Here is a 20,515-nt window from a genome sequence, read left to right on the forward strand (position 1 = left end):
TTATTGCCCCCCCATTTTCACTACTAAAAAATAGATAAAATAAGAATACCCCAAAAATAGAGAAAATATAATATTTCAAGTTAAAAATTACTAAGAGAAAAACTTATATTTCATATCAAGGTTATATTTCATTTTTTATAATTAGAATATATTTGTTGTATTTGATGTCCTTTATATTATAATTTTTGTGTGTTTATGACAATATTTAGTTTAAGGTGAGAGATGTTGTTAATTTATGTGTTGGTGGTGGTTAATTAGGATTATATAATTTTTTGTAAAAATTAAATAATGTGAATGGCAAAATAGGAAGTTTGAAAATTACACCATGGTGGAAGTTACACCATGTTTTGGCTTTATATATAGTATAGATAATTCATGTCATTATAAATATATTCAAAACTCAAAGATAATTCTTTCTTGAAAAGAATAAATGAATTCTCTACACACACAAAATAACTTCAATTTCATAAACTGTAAACTAATGAAGTTTCATGATAAATAGTAAATAAAAATGATGTTAATTGTTATATTTATGAAAAATATTGTTATTAAAAATGTTATATTTATGACAAAGACTAAATATTTATGTGCCAAAAAAAAAGACTAAATATTTGTGTTATGATTCAACTCATCCCACATAGTAAACTTGAGGCTTAATTAGTATTGTTATATTTATAAATTAATACAAGAGATTGACTTAGTGATCAAGACCAATTAATAATTTCTCTGCCTGCAACCCATTATACACATTTCAACAAACAGGATCATGGAATCCCAGAATTGAATTTTGCATAAAACCTGCTACTCTTTTTTATCAAAATATTTTGTCAGTTGAGCTAGTAATTCATCTTCAACCGATGTGCACCCCTTAGTAATAGTACTTGCAGCAAGTTAATGACAAGGGCATATTTGCAACTTATTTAACCTGCCAACGTAGAGTTTTCAACATGTGAGAAATAATCCAACTCAATGAACATGTACTATGTGTTACTGCAAAATTTCAAAAGAAAATGAAGCTACAAGGGTGAAAAATTGTAAATATATTTCTGGAGATTTGTTTGTATTACAATTCCTTGGGTTTGACACCCATTTTCATAGACAACAATGACATTACAAAATCCAAATAGAATTTAAACCTTTGCTCTGTGTTCGAAAAGCAAGTTGATTATGGACTAGTATTATAATATCGCCCCTGACAACAAAATATTATTCATGTGACCTATGAGTTTCATATGAAACCTGCTACTTGTCTTTGTAAGAAATTTCGCCAGTTAAGCTAGTAACTCAAACTTAATGTGCACCAGCCTTGTCGAGTTCTTCCAAAGCTGCCCACAATTTTGGATCCTCATAATCCTTAATAAGAAAAGCAGGTTTGGCTTCCATCAGTAAATGCTCTGGGTTTCGGGTTGCTAAACCTATAACAGGCATCCCAGCGGCTACTCCAGCCTTGATCCCTGAAACAGAATCCTACAACAACAAAACAAAAGCTGTGTCAAAAGCAAATCACTAATAAGTTAATATCATAAGGATCAGAAAAAATGCAGACCTCAAATACAAGTGTGTGATCCTTTGATGCCTTTAGAGCTTCAAGACCTTTCAAGTAGGGATCTGGATGAGGTTTGGCATGTTCACATTCATCACCAATAATAACAGCTTCAAAAAAATCTGAGAGACCAAGTACTGAGAGCAGAAGTTCTGCATTTGGTCTTGGAGCATTGGTAACAGCAGCCCGCTTCAACCCACGATCTTCAATCCATTTCCTGACTTTATCAAGACCACTCAAAGGCTTCACTTGCTCTGCAGCCAATCTGGATAGTCCGTCAAGAAGATTATTATCTAAAGCATCAAATGAACAAGAGAAAAGTAAAGAAAAGAAAGGTGGGTTTACTTCCGGAACATGGCTTCCTTATCCTCTAGAAACTTTAAACCTCGTTCGATATCATCAGGAAAGAGAGCCAATGCAACATCATCGTTGTGCTTGCCAGCAGCAGTTGCAATAAAAAATTCCTCTGTTATAGGAACACCTCCATTGAAACCAATCTGAGAGCCCCAATAATTGTTAGTCTTCTACAACTACTTATCATGTGCTTTGTCATGGTGATCTATAAACATGATAACGAATATCCTAAAACAATGTAATCTCTGTTTTATAATTATTTTGCTTTTGGCTTAAAACTTTTGTGCTAAGAAAAGAAAGGCTACCTCTTGGAGCATCACGCGGAAAGCCTGGTAGTGGAATGGATCAGAATCACAAAGAGTTCCATCGATATCAAACAGCACTGCTTCAAGTGGAGCAAGTTTGGTGAGAGAACTCTTGATGCTGCCACAACATGAAGGTAATAAACAACAAGTACTGTGAATAATAATGTAGAATAGAACATGCCAATATGCAACAGTTTCTACATAACGAAGTAAAGCATATCCTATCTGCTAGTATGCCAGCCCCTTTCCAGATAATTGAAAGTCAAAATAAATAAATTCATTGGTTTGGGGCATTTGGTGTTAATTAATATAGTCATAACAGCAAAGGCAAGTAAACCAATTGGACATATAATCTGGTAACTAATTGTTGGATATTTCTTAAAATTAAGAACCGGATTGCTTTGTTTTTCTTTTCTTAAACAAATGTTGTATCGAGCGGTGGTGCACGAGGGTTTCACTTAGTGAGATGTGGAGAGGTTAAATGTATGCAACCTTAAAGGTAAAAGATGTTTTCAGGATTTGAACGAGTGACTTCTTGATCACTAGAGATGTTTTTTAAGCCTAAACAAACTGATCCTAAATATTTGGAGAAACTGATCCTGAACGTTAACATCACACAAACGTTAAATTCAGACTGCAGTTGATAGTTCATCTTTTCATTCCTTCTGTTCTAAATAAAGAATCTCGATCTAAACTAGAAAAGAAAGATAATTAGCAGGAATATTCAAATCAAATATTAAGGACGAAGAAGAATCTAGTTAAGACTATTAATCAATTACGATATAAATTAACGAAGAAATGATTAAATCAACACAGGTAGAGAAGCAGTGGCGTTGAAATTGGAAAAGTGAAGAGTGTAATGTATAGAAACAAAATGAAGAACGTTAGAAATGATGGAAGCAGGAGAGTTACCTATCGTCGACGGAATTCGCTGAAGAAACCGTCATCGTTTATCGACTGTGGTTCGTATAGAAAGAAAGAAAGATGGAAAGAAGAGATTCGTAACTATAACAACAAAGAAGAATATGCTAAAGAAGCAGTAATAAGTGGTGTAAAATCCTATCCGACTGGAATATTAAGAGAAAAAACTTTTTATTTAATTTTATTTTTTATTATAAAATAATTTAAAATCATAGCCTTGAATTTTTCTCAATGTGTCAAAATCTCCTCTAACGAGGATATTCATCTATACTATAGAGGATACTCATCCATGTTTATGATACTAGTAGAGTATATATAATTATATAATTACATCAATTAATTATAGTTATATATTGATAAATATTATGTCAGTGTAAAAATAATATTTGAAAATAGAAAATAAAGTTATACATACTAATTAAACATAGAATAATATTCTGAAGAAAAAAAATTATATTTTAAATATGAATCAAGAGAAAAAATAGAAATTAAAAAATTCATAATTATTAATTGAATGTAAAAAAACTTGGAATCAATTTTACGGAGAATGATTTTTAATGTATAATAGAGGCTTAACAATGATGATTTGAGTTTTAATGACGAAAAATGATTAAACTATACAATCAATTTAAAGTAAACTACACTGACACCCTGAGTTATAGCAAAATTATATAAATTACCTCTCATTTTTTCTACACCTACTAAGTAACCCCTCATTTTTTATACTTTTATTACACTGACCATCCTTGCATGAGAAATAAGTGTAATCTTTTGAACAAACATGTCATAACATGATATATTATGAAGACAAATCCAAATAATATATGAGTCGATACCTCTTTATTATTTTTGGTTCATTACGATATAGTATAAGAGCGATTTAAACAATATCTCGTTAGAATTGTTGATGTATCTTGTAACAAAAAATAATAAAAATATATTGATTTGTATATTATTTGGATTTTTTCTCACAATATACCATGTTTTGTTTAACTTAATTGTATTTATCAAATTTTTTGTTTAAAATATTACACTTATTTCTCATGCAAGGGTGATCAATGTTTCAATGTTATGAAAGTATAAAAACTATGGGAGGTTTATGTAGATGTAGAAAAGTGAGGGGTGGTTTGTGTAATTTCACTAAAACTCAGGGGTATCGATGTAATTATTTCATTTAATTTAATATAATGACATGTTATTTTTATAATTTTGTAAATGTCTCAATTTAAAAATTTAATTTCATTATCCATCCTTCAAAAGAAATAGTGGGTTTCATGTCCCACATAAAAATTGTTCCAAACGTGAGCTTGATCCTAACTTGTAAACGGGGCTATTTCCAGATTAAGCTGCATTGACTAACGTTCGTGCAAGCATTGTTTGTTTAGATCTTTGATTAGTGAATGATCATTGATTGTATATAGATTTTTATACAGTTAGTGTATAATATTACACTAATTTTTTTTATAGATATAGATAACACCCACAAGGCTGTAACACCTGCAGAAAGAACTAGGATTATCTTACCAATTTGAATAGGGATTTGTTATCATATACTATATCTTATGTGATATATTGGTCAAGCAATAATGAAGCAAAAACAACAAAATATTAAATGTTTAAAATTTTAATTGGTATAATATATTTTTATTGGCCGATACATTATATGAAACATGATTTAAGACAACATATATTTGTTTCCCATTATTATTCACTTTAGTTTACATAGTTTTCTATTCATCATTATGATCTTGGGCCAAGTGAGAGTACTAGAAGATGCTTACTTATGATCAGGGTGCATGAGGGCCTAACTTTTCTCCTATTACTAAAATTCTCACATTCAGAATAATTGAATCTTTGGTTTTAAACAAACTGTGTCTTAGGTAGACAAAGATCAATTGGCTCCTAGTCAAATGTTAATAGCTTGGCTAATTCTATTTGAATAAAATCAAACTTGCTTCAGCAATATCCTTCAAATTTAAAATTAAGCGATGAAGGAACATCTTAACTTAATCTGCATATGTTACTTAGTGTGTGAACTGAAAAGTTATGCATTGAATTTATGCCAGAATTTCACCTTAATCAATGACCACGGAGGAAATTATGTTGAAATGTTATTTCTATTTTGGTAACTAAATGTAATACATACATATATTTTTGTTCTAAGTGGCAAGGAGCTTGATACCTGTAAACAGAATCTCGAGTTCCACTCTTGTGAATGAAAAATATATGCATTGGGAGAGCTTTGTCCCCTTAGGGTTCGTTTGCGAGTTGGTTTCAAAGTCATCTCATAAATGTATTTCATGACTCACAAATCTTTTATTTCCTTTTCCTCCAAAACTCAGCTTGCAAATAGACCCTTAATGAGCCTTTCCAACTCACCTTTAATGAGCCTTCCCAACTAGACCCTGACCAAACATGGCTCAATATGACTTCCTGACACTGATGATCAGGACCAAAAAACTAAATGATCTTATCAAAGACGGAAACTATTATAATTTTGAAAGGTCAGAAAGTGGTTTTCAACATCAATACATGAGTTTCTTGTAGTCTAAGTAGGTAGCTGACAAACAATGGTTACAAAAGTCCTCATTCAAAAAGTGATGATATATTTACTTTTCCTTATCTTTGGAATGTAATGTCAAAGTTGGTAACATAATAACATTGACCAAGTTTTCTATAAATAGAAGAAATCCATTTAGCTTCACACATCACCAAACAATTTCCCTATTCTCCACACATTCATTTGCTTTTTCCCTTGTCCTACATGGCTCTCTATCTTGTGTCTTGTACTTTCTACCACCTTGGTTTTCATGCAAACTCTAGCATATACTTCATGCACAAATTGTTTTGTTCATTCTCGAGCAACATACTAACCAAATTCTGAAGATCAAGGAACAGATAGTAAGAACACTAAAAGAAGGATAACAAAAAACACAGACATGCATTGAACTGATATTTGTAAACTTGTCTCATATATTAACATATGTGCTATTTTTTAACTCATTGCAGTAGGTGCATGTGGATTTGGTTCCTTTGGTGCTACACTCAATGGAGGGGACGTATCAGCAGCATCTAATCTTTATAGGGACGGTGTTGGATGTGGCGCATGCTACCACGTGAATCACAAACTGCTGGTGAAGTTAGCATTACTTCTGCTGAAGAAAATTTGCATTAGGAAATTTTGGTGGAAATTTGCCTAGTGCATGGATATCACTCTTACACATCATATACCAGCAATTTTGTTTAGTGTTGCTTTTTTATGTATGTCATGTGGTCCTTTGGCATTTACATACTTAACTCTGCAACAACACTTTGCAACTTATAAGAACTATACATCCAAGTTTTGAAATGACTTATTAAATCTCATTATGTTGTACCTTGGCCAATCTCAGGTGAGGTGTACCCGCAGTGCCTATTGCTCAGACAACGGTTCGACGGTTGTTATAACAGACCAAGGCTCAAGTGATAACACTGATTTCATTCTTAGCAAACATGCTTTCGGTCGAACGGCTCAGACCGCCGATGCAACTGCTTCTCTATTAGCCCTTGGAGTGGTAGATATTCAATACAGATGGTAAGAAAAAACTATATATGATAATCTTAATCATTGCTTCTTAAGATCCTTCTTCTCCACATATGTAGCATTATTTTCTACCCAAACAAAAACATAACATTCAAGATAGATGAGAGCAGTGGCAACCCTCATTACTTGGCTTTTGTCATATTGTTTCAACAAGGAAGGAGAGACATAACTGCTGTTCAGCTCTGTGAGGTACTTTCTGTTTTTCTGGTATTTTGATAACGGAAAAGTTACGTGTATAGTGTAGTCAAATTACACTATTATACATTTAGTATATGTTTCAAAATATGTACGGAAGTAGTGTAGTTTTTAGGGAACTCGTGGATGAGATCCACGACTTTGGGGAAGTCGTGGACCAGGAATGCGACTTCCTTGACACATTCTCTCTCCTCCATGGAAGTCGTGTTTTCCATCCACGACTTCTCCTTTTCTTTTAGAAGTCGTGTACCCTAAACACGATTTCTATTGTGTGGGTGTTGAACCATAGACCTCTAGGCTGCTATGTAATACAAGAACCATTAGGCTAAAGCATATTTTTGTTATTTATATACAATGGAAGTCGTATTTAGGGTACAGATTTCTAAACAAAGTCGTGTTTAGGAAACACAACTTCCATGGAGGAGAGAAAATGTGTCATAGAAGTCGCATTTCTGGTCCACGACTTCCCCAAAATCGTGGATATCATCCCCGAGTTTTCTAAAAAATATACTACTTCCATAAATATTTTGAAACATGTACCATACGTGTGATAGTGTAGTTTGACTACACTATCCAAGTAATTTTTCCTTTTGATAACTTACAATTTTGTCAAATCTTTGTGCTGAATCAACCCAATTTTTTAACCAGCTAATAATGCAGTTAAATTTTGATTGTTCAAGATCTTATATAACATGTTTGGTTTTGAATTTTTATTAAATTGATAGAACAATTGCCAGATCTTATGTAACAAAATAAGTTAATACACACACTTGGTCAGCTACAATGAAAGAATCATGACTTTAGACTAAATAGTAGCTCTTTATATTGAAATCAAAAGATAAACCTCCTTAATTGCTCAGCCAAGCCACCCTACTATCTTTTATTACAATTTACAAGTACATAATTTCAGTTCCTCATCTCTGAAAAAATGTCAAATGAATTAGCACTATTAGTCAGGTGAAAAACATTGCATATAACAGCTGATAATGATAATCTCTTCTACTGTGTGCAGACTCAGAACTTGGTCTGCAAGTTACTGGATCGGAGCCATGGAGCAGTGTGGACTACTACGTCTCCACCGAGTGGACCACTACGTCTCCACCGAGTGGACATTTATCTATAAGGATGTTGTTTAGTGATGATGAGGAAGGAGAAGAAACATGGGTTGTTCCTGTTAATAACATACCCCAAGATTGGAAGGCTGGAGATATATATGACTCAGGGGTACAAGTGAACCAGTAGAGAAATAGCAAAAAAATTTGATTTATTAATAAAAGAAATAACTCAAATAAGTAATCATCACATATAAGTCCAGTTTATTTAATATTTTCCCTTCTCTGTGATATTGTGTTTCTTGTGATATTGTTTTTTCTTTAATAAGTAGTGATGGTACTGTATGAGCAAGACATGCTATGCATGTCACCCAAAACCCCATTGTAATGAAGCAACTACTTCACATTTTGAAATATTCAAGTCAAATAAAATCCATTATAATGTTGAAACATCTTACAGATACTTATTTTCCTTCTATCATTCGATTGACATTGAGCCAACAGAAGGGACTTATCAGCATCACATAATTAATAACCCAGAAATCATAAGGTAGACCAGAGGACCATAGATATGTTGTCCCAGATTATGTCTCATACGTTATCTCGTGCCAAAGAAAACATATCAAATCATTTAAAAAATTAAACATTCATTATTATTGTTACTTTTGCTTCATTATTATTTATGCGGGACAACATATGGGACAGTATCTTGGACAATGCATCTCTTCTAAAAAAAGAGACGGTTGCAGTCATTATACCAATGCATGCAGCTCATATCATTTACTAACCTTGAGATAAGAATTAACCTCTGTAAATAAAGAAAAGTTGTGAATATTAATTGGAGACTACAAATGACTGGTTTCTTTATAGCCTAAGGTCCTAGGATAATGATTTAATTTCTTTCAAACAAGCTCAAATGATTCTGCAATAAATGTGGCACAGTAACTATAGCCAAGGGAAGAATAAAATCAAGTTTCCCAAAATAATAAACAGTTCAGCTAAATATAAAAGCTATAGGCAACTAAAAGAAGCTACTTCTAGCTAACAAAAATGTATACTTTTGCTTGTCAGTTATTAATTGAGATTACAAAATTTAGCAACAGAAAAATGAGACTAAATATTTGAGATCATAATGACTATACACAATTGCTCAGGTTTGTTGACATGTTAAAATGAATTATTTTTACTTGAAGGTGTTTGAATCATTGGCCTGCAAAACTATATTTGTAAAGGAATTAGACTGTAAAAAAATGACTTTTAACAATTGGTCCCAAACTCCCAATGGGATAGTTGATTGGGATAGTCACAACTCACAACTCACAGGGTGCATCACGCATCTATAACATGCATTTAACAACCAAATTAATATTGGTTCATCAGCTTGTTTTCTCTAATTTTTCTAATATAATCTGTTAAAAAACTAAAGCAGTAATGAATCTTTACAAATCTGAGTCAAGTACATTTCAAAACAAATAGCAAAAAGCAGAAGGTTACAAAAATTGAAGACAAGGCAGGCACATTCAGCAAGCACATCCACCTGACTGAGGTTGAGAATCATGGCCTGCAGAAGATCTTAGGTTCACATCAACCATATCTTCTTGTTTTGTGGAAGATAGAGTTTCCATTCCAGGTAATGCAGCAGCAATTTTTCGAAAGAGTGCCTAAATACAGGTTTAGTAATGCAATACACAATAAATCAGAACTAGGGAATATGTAAAATCTAGTTATACACAAGCAAGTGAAGGTAAAGTGGTAACTGAAATAGTTGGCATTAAGGAAGCAATTGCAACTGCAGCATGCCCGCTTGTTTAGATTTTTATCTTAAAAAGGCGATCTTTTTATAAATACATAAAAACATAATTGGTTCTAACATTTATGTTTATTTGGTTGGGCATTACTAAAAACGTTTATCTTTGAAAAAATGAAATTCAGCTTCTCACAGAAACGTTTGTCAAAAATGTTTTAATGGAGAATCCTAAACAAATGGGCCCTTATCTCCAAAACATAGAAAGCTATACTTCACAAAAATAAGTTGAAAAGTTCATATGGATGTGATCTCAATAGGAGATGACGCTTACTACAATAGTTCATAATTCATATAGATGTGATCTACTATTTCTAAATTTGAACCATTTCCAATATCTAACTGAAGACAGTGCAATACAAGAAAATTTCGTTCACTGTTTCTTCCAAGGTTAATCAGAAAGAAAAATGCATGCACCCCCAATGGACATAATTTTGTCTTAATTATTTCAGGCTGATGGTAAACAAGCAAGTTACTTCATATTTATGGCAAAAGAAGGGAGAGGCTTACCTTTATGTTAAAGCCGGCCTTGGCACTAGCTTCAATAAACATGACATTTAGCTCGCGGGACTTAGCTTCCCCTTCCTCAGTAGAGACTTGCCTGTAGACTCATGCAGAAAACATTGTTCATAAAGAAAAGGCAAAACTATAAATGAGTAAGATCTAATCTAGCTCTCACTTTCATAGGACAATCACATAATAAGGTCAGTCTTTGATAATTCTAATTCGTAGTAACAGAGACCTGCCAACATGTTTTTAAGAAAAGAACATTCTAAGTGCACTGATTAGGACAGTGAAGCATTTTCCAAGTTCCCCAAGTCAGGAAATAATATTTATTTTATAACTAGAGGACATAAAGAAATTTATTTATAAACACAACACATTTGAACAATTTTGCCAGGCAATTTAAGCAACCATAATGAAAGGACAAGAGGTCATATAGGATAGAGTTTGTGCATAACAGTTTCTCTACTGTCCCTCTCCCCTTTCCAGTTTCCACCAGATCCGTCTCTCTCGTATGCACACATATCTGATATTAAATATATTGAAGAAAAATAGAGACTAAAGAACGACCTCAAATGCTAAATTAGTATAATAGAAGACAAAAGAGATATGCCATGAAACAGGACAGTATATATAAGCCATATGAGGAAGTCACTTTCTAGCATTGATTACACATTACCTCTTATCTACGAGGTCAGTTTTGTTCCCAACAAGAACAACAATAACATCACTGCCTCTCTCACTGCGCACCTCTTCAATCCACTTTGATGTATTTAGGAAAGTTTGACGGCCTGTGTCATAAGAATATTGAATAATCAGAATGCAACCTGCAAAGTTTTTGCCACATTCCCCGAAAAATTGTGCACACATGATTACAATAATCCAGAGATTCATGAAACTGGCTACGGATAATAGGCTGCAGCTGTTAGAGAAAGTTATGGTTCTTGACGATGCTTCAGCTAATTGGAACTGACACCACCTGTAACTGGGAACATCTCTGTTCCGTAGATTTTAACAGTCCTAGTATTCACTCACATTGATGTAATATTAATATGCATTCAGAAAACGTAACTGGGGGTTGGGGTATTATGCTCCCTGGAATGTGAAAAATGGACATCTTGCTGATATAATGTCCAAAATAAAAACAAGCACTTTAATAACATATGGTTAAAATATTTAAAACTTTTCTATATAAGTTAACTGCCATTATATCTTTTGCCGATAAAAAAAACTACTACTATAATGTGAAAGCAGCAAAAATAAAGGAATAGGTATCCTAAATGGCATACTTGCAACATCATAAACAATGACAGCAACAGACGAGTCCCTAATGTAGCTTGGAATAAGACTTCTGAATCTTTCCTGTCCAGCTGTATCCCTATGACCACACGTCACACACAACAAGAAAAAAATTAATGTTATGGGGGAATGATGAAGAAAAAAATGAAGGAATGGAGCCTGAAATTTGCCAATTAAACACATCAAACTTCATGGACCTCACCTTCATTAACCAATGTGCAGCAATTTTTTTAACACTTAATATACGGCATACAAAGCAAGATTCAAATGATAAATTGATAAGCACCACATGCTGAAGATTTGAAAACGTCTTATTATTAGTAGTATCATGTCTAGCATTTAGTCCATCAACTTTAGAAACCTGTTTTTATTCTTTAAATCAAAAGAAAAATGAACATATAAGAGCAGAATTAAGAATAGTTCAAAGCCTCTACAAATGGACATGGTAGTGAGATAACAGCAAATGATTTTGATCTACATTAATAGAATTTTAAACAAGCAATAAGAAAAACATTGATTAAGCATTCAGAAATATTAAATCCTCACATAGACTGTCTGAATATACCAGGCAAATCATTGAAGTATAAAAGATAAAAATTGAACCAAATAGAAGATGGAGATGACAAACATTAAATTATGGCGCATTAATTTACAAATCAATGGTTTGCATATTGGACAAGCGGATCAGAATACATAAAGGGAGAAGAGAGATGGTTATGCTACCTCACTTGTGCAGAAGTTTAACCTTTTAAGGGGGAAGAGAAACAAAGGTACCCAATATAATCTCATACCTTCCCAATAGGCAATTGTTACATCCTTCACATATTGCTAAAGCAGAAATAAATTTTGTTCACCAAAAGGTCTACAGGATTCCGAAATTCCGAAATTCCGAATTCTAATATATTTTTATACTCAATTAAGAAGAGCAAGACTATATTGTTATCGTAATATGACTGGACTACAGGGCTATTATTGGCACTCCACTTTCTTGTATCATAGAAAATTACCAAACAACAGGGAATCTAGCCCATTTTTCCTCACCCTTCTATTTTCTTCTATAACACCATTATTTCCCCTTTCCTTTTTCATTAAAAATTACCAAAATGATCATGCCAAATCTTACCATAACTGCAGCCGAACAGTTCGATCTTCAAGATACATAGTTTTTGATAGAAAATCAATACCAATTGTAGCCTGTTTAGGGAAAACATAAAACAAAATAAGTTAGACTACAAGCCACAATGAAAACTTAGAAATCATTATCCTTCCTACCATGTTCCTCATACACCAAAAGATGTGTACTTTCTTAGCAATTAACACTATTTATGAATCATCATAATCATTACATACTATAAATCATGATCCCAGATGAAAAAAACGTGATCTGGTGAAAATAAAGGCATTGGAAAGGTGAGAAAGTGGTGGATCTGAAAAGAAAGGGTAACCTGATATGTGTTATCAAATTTATCATACATGAAGCGAGTGATGATGCTGGTTTTGCCAACAGATTGATCACCTAAGAACACTAACTTGTACTTTGCAAGAGCTGATACTGGCGCCATTTTCCTTTCACTGATGCTCCTTAACTCAACAATTCCCTTTCACTTTCCTTTCATTCAATTATGTCAATTGCAATTTGATTAATGAAATTTTTTTTGGGCACATGAACAATAAAGCATACGTGGATTTCAACTGTGATGGGTTGTTTTTTTGTTTTTTCTATCTCAGAACATAAATATAGTATTGCATTCCACCGTTATTTTAAAATATATAATGGAGGTTGAGCTGTCATTAATTAAATTAAATGTAATGGTATTTCAAGTTACTTAGAAACTCATTTACAAGTTTATTTATCTATTGAGGAATGAATGAAATGAGAAACTTAACAACTATCAAAGTGCATTTTATGGTGATTAAATTTTTCCTTTTTATTCATTAGCTTTCAGAAAAGCAAAACAGTTGCAGATAAACCGATAAAGTTTTAGATTTTAAGGAATGAAAAAATAAGGTTTTATGATTACACATAAATATATTCACATTATACTTTTCCATTAAAAAGAACTTCTCATATTTCACCTCAAAAACTCAAATGTAGTGAATTTATCACTTTCTCATGTTATATTTTTCCTCTAGATGCAGTTCACTCAAGAGGTATGATAGCCTAATAGTGTGAGTAAAAAATATCGTGCAAATATGCAAGCACCATTTGATGCCGATCAAGGCTAAAAATAGCTTATACAAATAGCACTATTTGATTGATAAATGAGGTTGTCGCATAGCTTGATTAAGTGTGTGATGGGGAACATGTTACTTCAAATCAAAACTTGGTTCAATTCATTCAGCTAGTTAATAATTGACTTAATTTAAAATTTGAGTTTCACATCATCTATTTTTTCTATTTGAACTCGACTTAATTTAAATTTGTGAAATATTTGATTTGACTCGTTATCTTGAATTAACTTAGTTCTATATAATTGTATAAAATGTTTAGGTCAACTCATTAACTAATTAATTAGATTGGTTTGGTCGTGAGTTCAAATGTTATGTATTTATTAAATGTATACATTTTATCACGTTTTTTTATGTGTACAACTTTAAAGACTATCTGCATGGGTATATACATATATAATCAAACAATAATTAATTCAGTCAAACAATAATTAATTCAAGTTCAACTCATTTATTTAACGAACTTAATTTTTAGTTCAAATTTAACTCATAGCTTGTGAGATAAATTTATCAAATTAGATAACGAGTCTATTTATAAATTATTGTAAAGTTGATTCAGTTTATTATTGTAAAGTTGATTCAGTTTATTGTAAAATATAAGTTATAATTACTGGTAGAACCCATTTCTATATTTACTCCATTGTTACAATTATCATGATTTTGTTATAGTATTTGTCTTTTACTATTATTTGTTAATTAGCTATGTAGAAAGTAGAAACATTGAATTAAATAAACCTTCTGGTAATTGTAGACAAAACCAAAGCTTTTAATCATATTTTACTAGTTAAACATTGTTTTGATTTTTTTGTTAATATATACTATTCAAATTTCTAAATTTTAGATTAAATTAAATTAAATTTCTTTCAACATCTTTTAAATTTTGACCGGTATGACCGGTACGGTTCAATTGAAAATCGGCCGGTATGACCAATTTTGACCGGTATGATTACATGAATGGTATAATTACTATATCGTACCGGTATTGAGACCGACTCACCGGTTCACCGGTTCATCAGTTTATCGGTTGAACCGGTTTTTATAACACTACCTGGGAGCACTACTTGTTAGGAGGAGTACCCACAAATTCAGAAAAAGATTAATTATTTACCTAAAAGTTAGAAAGATACTATTAGTACTTAGTAGTACCAAAAACTGCTAAACAAGTTTTACTTTAAAAACATAAAATTATCAAAATAAATTGAAAGGAGATTATTAAATATCTTTTAGATGTTTCACTCCTAAGTATTTGTTTACGTTTGTATGCAACAATCTTAATATTTTTTGAAAATAAAAACTTGAATTTTCTTAAGTTTTTTTTAGCATTATCAAAGATATTCCTACCTTTTTGATAAAAAACTAATCTCTTTCAAAAATTGTGATTACCTATTCCAATAAGTATTATTTATAAAAATCGAACATTCGATATGTAAATATAGCAATACCTTACCCTAATAGACCAATCCATGATGAATTTTCTCAAGTTGAAAGTGTTAATAGATATATTGGAATGTTATTAACAACATCTAATGTTTTAATTTTTATATTCAAAAGAATCATAGTTTTTTTTTAATCTATAATCTCTTATTCGTGCATTGCGTGGATATTATTCCGATTCGGTCTTTGAATACGTATATGTACAGTTACGAGCACATACACACTCATTCCCCGTTTTTTCGCATGTCTCTCTCTTCATCCTTTCTCTTCCAACCCTAACCCTAATAATCACATTTCGTAACCCCAATTCCCATCTTCTCAAACCAAAACGATCTCAAAATCAAAACCCTTATAATAATTCCAACGATTCAATACACACTCACGCGATGGATTCACAACAGAGCAATCTTTTCGACACCGTTTCGCAACCCGACCCAGGAAACGACGCTTACGCTTTCCTCGAATTCAACACCCAGGGCGAGGATTTCGATTATCCGGAGTTCTGCGACCCGATTAGGTCACCGGTGTCATGGCCTACGCCCTCCGATTCGCTTGCTGAACCCTCGGAGCGCGGCGGTGGAGGTGGCGGAGCTGGGTCCGATCACCAGTCTGATGCCTCGCCGGTTTCAGCTGCTCCAGGGAGTGCGGCGAAAGGGCGGTCCGGAAGCAGCAGCGGGGGAGGAAATAGCCAGATGGTGGATGCGCTGCTGCCTGGGATGAGCGGGTTGAATTTTGAGGACACTGGTGATGACGATAATTTCGAGTATGGCAAGGGTGATTTTACTGAACATGCTTGCAAATATTGTGGCGTCTCCAATCCAGCGTGTGTTGTGAGGTGCAACGTGCCTTCGTGTCGCAAGTGGTTCTGTAATTCTCGTGGGAACACTTCTGGATCACATATAGTAAATCACCTGGTTAGTTCTTACAACGGCATTTGCAATTTATTTAATTTGTTGCTGTTGCCGGATTTGCTTGTTCCTGGAATCTGGGGTAGTGGTGGATTTGGGGACTTTGAAATTGTTGAGTATAATATGGTATGAAGTGCGGTAATGACTGATGACGTATTTGAAATTTAGATAAGCTTATGAATGATGAGAGGATGCGAGTTTCTATTTTAGAAGTCAGACATGATAATTCTTTATATGCTTACTTTAAAATTATGGGTCAAAAGTTGGAAGACTTGTTGCTATTTGTCTACTACCTGAGATCAGTTTGTTTAGACGAAAACCTTGTAGAACAATTGTAGAAATTTTGTCGTATTCTGGACTAGTATCCATATTGATACTGGCTATTGTGCTATATCTATTCAACTTAGATTGTGGGCAGTTGGTCATGTACCACAGTACCAGTCATCAGCTTTGAGAACTCATACCTATTGGATTCAAAATCTATGTATGACAAAATGTATAGCCTCTCGTTATGTTAAAGGAGGTGCTTGCTTGTTGTTAAACATTACACGATCAAGATACGTTAGTGGCACTGGACCTGCTTGATGAAAAATCCCGAACTCAATTGAGTTTATAGCTAATCCAATAGAAGAGTGTTAGTTGGTTGAGCCCCCCTCTACCATGAATGTTCATGATAAACGTCTCAGCCTGTTTAATGTTTTGAGGGATTTGGCTTTCTAATGTATGTATGGGTTTATTATGACTAGATATCAAATTGACTATTTGAGAAACTGAGGTTAGTTGAGAGGTGCCTATCACATTTTGACTTGATATACTTTTTATAAATATTTATTTATTTATAAACAATTTTTTTGATCAATTCTTCTTTTGGTACAAGTTCTATTGATTTATGTTGTTTGCACACTGACAATTTAGATGAATGAATCAAGGTAATAGTTGTAATGCACACAAATTGGAAAGCAACCCGAAGTTGTTTTCCTTCACCTGTATCAACATGCATTGTGTTAAAGACTTAATGTTACTGATTTAGTGGTTGCTGTGAAATCATAGGGAGCTAATAGTCATAATGCCATTCTTGGTTTATTTGTTTTGTTTATTAGAACAACTTCTTATTCATTTTTAAACTTTGATATCAACAAAGTTTTTCAATTTTTTGGACACAGCTTTTTGGAGCATAGTTGTCATGTTGAGATATGTATAATGTCCTAGAATCAGAATGCTATTTTTTATATAATGAATACTCTTGAATTATAAGATATGGTATCAAGTTGATAATTTGTTGACTATACATAACATAAAAGACATTTATGTCTATAAAACAAAAGATAGTATTTAAATGATTATGCTGTAGTCCAAAATGTAACATCGTTAGTGTTGCAGATAACAGTTAGTATTTTTCCAATGAATCATAAGTTAATTGTATGTATTGTATTTGTATAAAGTAGAGGCAATTGGTAAAACATCATTTAAAGCCTTTTCTCTTTGAATGAGCTTGTCTATATGTATCAAGTGACTCTACTGTGTACTATGTGGGGTTGGTTATATGGATCATTTGACACCAGTGCGTTCTATCAAAAACCAAATCCTCCAGTAGGCCATTTAGGTTTAAATCCTTAATGATTTCATACTACGGTTTTCTCGGTCTCTCCCTCCCTTTTGTACTGTAGCTGTCAAACATTTGATGAACTCCTCTAACTTGAGTTCTAGTGGTCTTCTAATAGGGTAAATCGCAAGTGTACGATTATATCGTAAAGTAATAAAATATCGATCCCATGAGGACTGAAAAACTTCTTTAATTATAGCAATTAATTTATACTTAACTCAAATAAGGAAATAAAATTGAATTTAAAACGATTGAGAAATTAACAAGAATAATTATGAAAGTATTAAAAATGATTGAAATCTAATTTTGGGAGTGTTCACAGGATAAGGATTACCGCCTTTACACTCGCAAATCCTTGTTTTGCTCCTTTTCATGAACTTTAAGTTATGAGGGTGAATTGCTCTTTGATATGTGTCATTCTCTCTCGAGCTCCGACACGTGTACTCAATTGAAGTCGCACATATTTTCGTGGTACGGTTATCAATCAAATCCTTTACTTGGATCTTTCTATCCAATCGCTTCGTAGCAACCCAAAATGAATTCCAGAAACCCCCGAGAATCCTAATACTACTATCGTGAATTAGGATTCTAGTTTGAATAACTGAATGGTCAGATAGTTGGGTTCAACTCTCGGTCCTTCCCTAATGTATCTAAAAGGTGTAATTTGTTGGCCAGACAACTCACACGAATAAAATTCAGTTTAATGATTCAAATCACAACACTCAATGAAATAGAAGTAAGAACAAACAACACTCAATGAAATAGAATTAAGAACAAATATTTATTGAATATAAAAGGGGATAGCCCCAATCCTAGAAATAAAGGGAATTACTCACTCATGATGGAGAAGAGAATACCAAATTCTAAATTAGAGAATTGTAATGTAAAGTGTAAAGTCCCCAACAAAACAAATCTAAAAAATAGGAATATTATATAACATCTATGCCTTTTTTTGGCCCTTCAATTGGTCTTCGCATAGTCTCAACACTGAACTTTATCTTCTTGCACTCAATCTCTACTCTTTTTTGCTTTAATTCATCCAAACTGCACCATATAGCCAAAAATACCCGCTCAGCCCGAACAAAGAGAAATAAAAGCCAAAAACAATCCTAAAGTCCTAATTATGTCCTAAAGTGTAAGTTAAATGCAATGCAAATGTAGCATAATTTCATACTAATTATCTTCTCACTCGCCCTATTTTTGGCATTATTCCACCTCCTTTTCCTCAATAGGTGCCACTCTTGCTTTCCAATAATACATTCACTCCGGCACCCCAAACTTACTTTTTATTGTATGCCTACTTGTGCGTGTTGTTGCCTCTTTATTACCAAACATTCAGTGCCATAAAACATCATTGGTCTTTTGGATGAGTGGTAGAGTTTTCCTTTTGGCTTAATAGGTTCCTTTCTATCACTAATAACACACGAATAATTACCCAGCTTTAGTCCTAGATTGTTTATCCTATGGAATGGCTAGAAAAGTAAACATAAATTCTAGAACTCTGTATCTCTGCTGCTTATCTCCTTTGTTTTTTATGGTTTTTCCCTTCTATTCTATGTTGTCTGCTGCTATTCCATTCTGCCCTTTTCTTAATTTTGAAATTAAATAACTAGTTTTTGTGCATCGTTACAGACTAACAGATAACTTGTTTTATGTCAGATATGCTTATGAACTTTGAATTTATCATTATTTTTTTAAATAAAATGTTCTATTTGACTGACATGTTGAAATTTTTTCTGTTGCATGAAGGGACATAGTATATATTGTTCTTTTATGAGGAAATGTTGCTTAGCTTTGCTGCTTAATTTTTTTTGTTCATTTAGGTTCGGGCAAAACACAAGGAAGTCTGTCTACACAAAGATAGTCCGTTGGGAGAAACAATTCTTGAATGCTACAACTGTGGGTGTCGTAATGTGTTTCTCCTTGGATTTATTTCTGCCAAGACTGAAAGTGTAGTTGTTCTTCTTTGTCGTGAACCTTGCTTGAGTGTCAATGCATTGAAGGACATGAATTGGGACCTTAGCCAATGGTGTCCCTTGATTGATGATAGGTGTTTCTTGCAGTGGCTTGTAAAGGTTACAATTTTTTCCTTTGTGTTAATTCATGTAACCTCATGTGTTTTTTCCAACTTTGCTATAATGTTTTCTTCTGCAGGTCCCATCTGAACAAGAGCAGTTGAGGGCACGCCAAATAAGTGCTCAGCAAATAAATAAGGTGGAAGAGTTGTGGAAGACAAATCCTGATGCTTCTTTTGAGGACCTTGAGAAGCCTGGTGTAGATGATGAACCTCAATCCGTGGCTTTGAAATACGAAGATGCATATCAGGTGTGTGCTTAGGATGGTTTGTTATTGTTTTATGTTTGTAATATGTGGGGGATGCCACTGTCTTCACAGTTTTCCCTTGGGTCTTATTAACTTTCTTCTTTACCTTGTTGTCTCAGTATCAAAATGTATTTGCACCTCTTATTAAGCTTGAAGCCGATTATGATAAGGTAATTTTTTCTTAACTCCATTCTAAACATTGCATCTTTATCTATTAGAGTAGTTAATATTGCCAGTTGGCAAAACTGATTGTAAGAAACAGTTGTGCCTCTATTCTCCTATAAAAAGGATTGAGTAAGCACTCATCTATTAAGAATTCAGAAATAGAAAATAACTAACTAAGAGTTAGTTACAATAACTGCTCTCTCTCTCTTTCTCTCTTCTCTCTTCATAGTTTTCTTCATTTTCTTACATGGTATCATCACCAATGGCCAACGCCATTAACGATCCTCCTCACGA

General features: G+C 33.1%; 3 protein-coding genes and 1 pseudogene across 3 annotated transcripts in view; 2 read left to right on the forward strand and 2 right to left on the reverse strand.

Moving 5' to 3' along the window:
* LOC109331196 (haloacid dehalogenase-like hydrolase domain-containing protein Sgpp) lies at positions 1,012 to 3,253 on the reverse strand. Its single transcript, XM_019565557.1, has 5 exons — positions 3,115 to 3,253; positions 2,203 to 2,320; positions 1,889 to 2,040; positions 1,547 to 1,808; positions 1,012 to 1,467 (listed from the first exon to the last, which is right to left on the reverse strand). Exons 1-5 carry the CDS (start codon positions 3,147 to 3,149, stop codon positions 1,291 to 1,293), a joined length of 744 nt encoding a protein of 247 aa, XP_019421102.1. The 5' UTR covers positions 3,150 to 3,253; the 3' UTR covers positions 1,012 to 1,290.
* Positions 5,539 to 8,498, forward strand: LOC109330786 (annotated as a pseudogene).
* LOC109331924 (ras-related protein RABH1b-like) lies at positions 9,198 to 13,235 on the reverse strand. The gene is made up of 6 exons (XM_019566724.1): positions 13,006 to 13,235; positions 12,684 to 12,754; positions 11,551 to 11,639; positions 10,941 to 11,052; positions 10,268 to 10,358; positions 9,198 to 9,614 (listed from the first exon to the last, which is right to left on the reverse strand). The coding sequence occupies exons 1-6, from the start codon at positions 13,120 to 13,122 to the stop codon at positions 9,474 to 9,476; spliced, it is 621 nt and encodes a 206-aa protein (XP_019422269.1). The 5' UTR covers positions 13,123 to 13,235; the 3' UTR covers positions 9,198 to 9,473.
* LOC109331392 (regulator of nonsense transcripts 1 homolog) overlaps positions 15,422 to 20,515 on the forward strand; it is a 17,318-nt gene continuing 12,224 nt past the window's right edge. The window contains exons 1-4 of the mRNA XM_019565839.1: positions 15,422 to 16,137; positions 19,558 to 19,809; positions 19,889 to 20,059; positions 20,176 to 20,226. Coding sequence (XP_019421384.1) covers positions 15,610 to 16,137; positions 19,558 to 19,809; positions 19,889 to 20,059; positions 20,176 to 20,226 — 1,002 coding nt within the window. The 5' untranslated portion in view covers positions 15,422 to 15,609. The remainder of the gene's footprint in view (positions 16,138 to 19,557; positions 19,810 to 19,888; positions 20,060 to 20,175; positions 20,227 to 20,515) is intronic.

Source organism: Lupinus angustifolius, chromosome LG17 (genome assembly GCF_001865875.1).
Source record: "Lupinus angustifolius cultivar Tanjil chromosome LG17, LupAngTanjil_v1.0, whole genome shotgun sequence".
Classification (NCBI taxonomy): domain Eukaryota; kingdom Viridiplantae; phylum Streptophyta; class Magnoliopsida; order Fabales; family Fabaceae; genus Lupinus; species Lupinus angustifolius.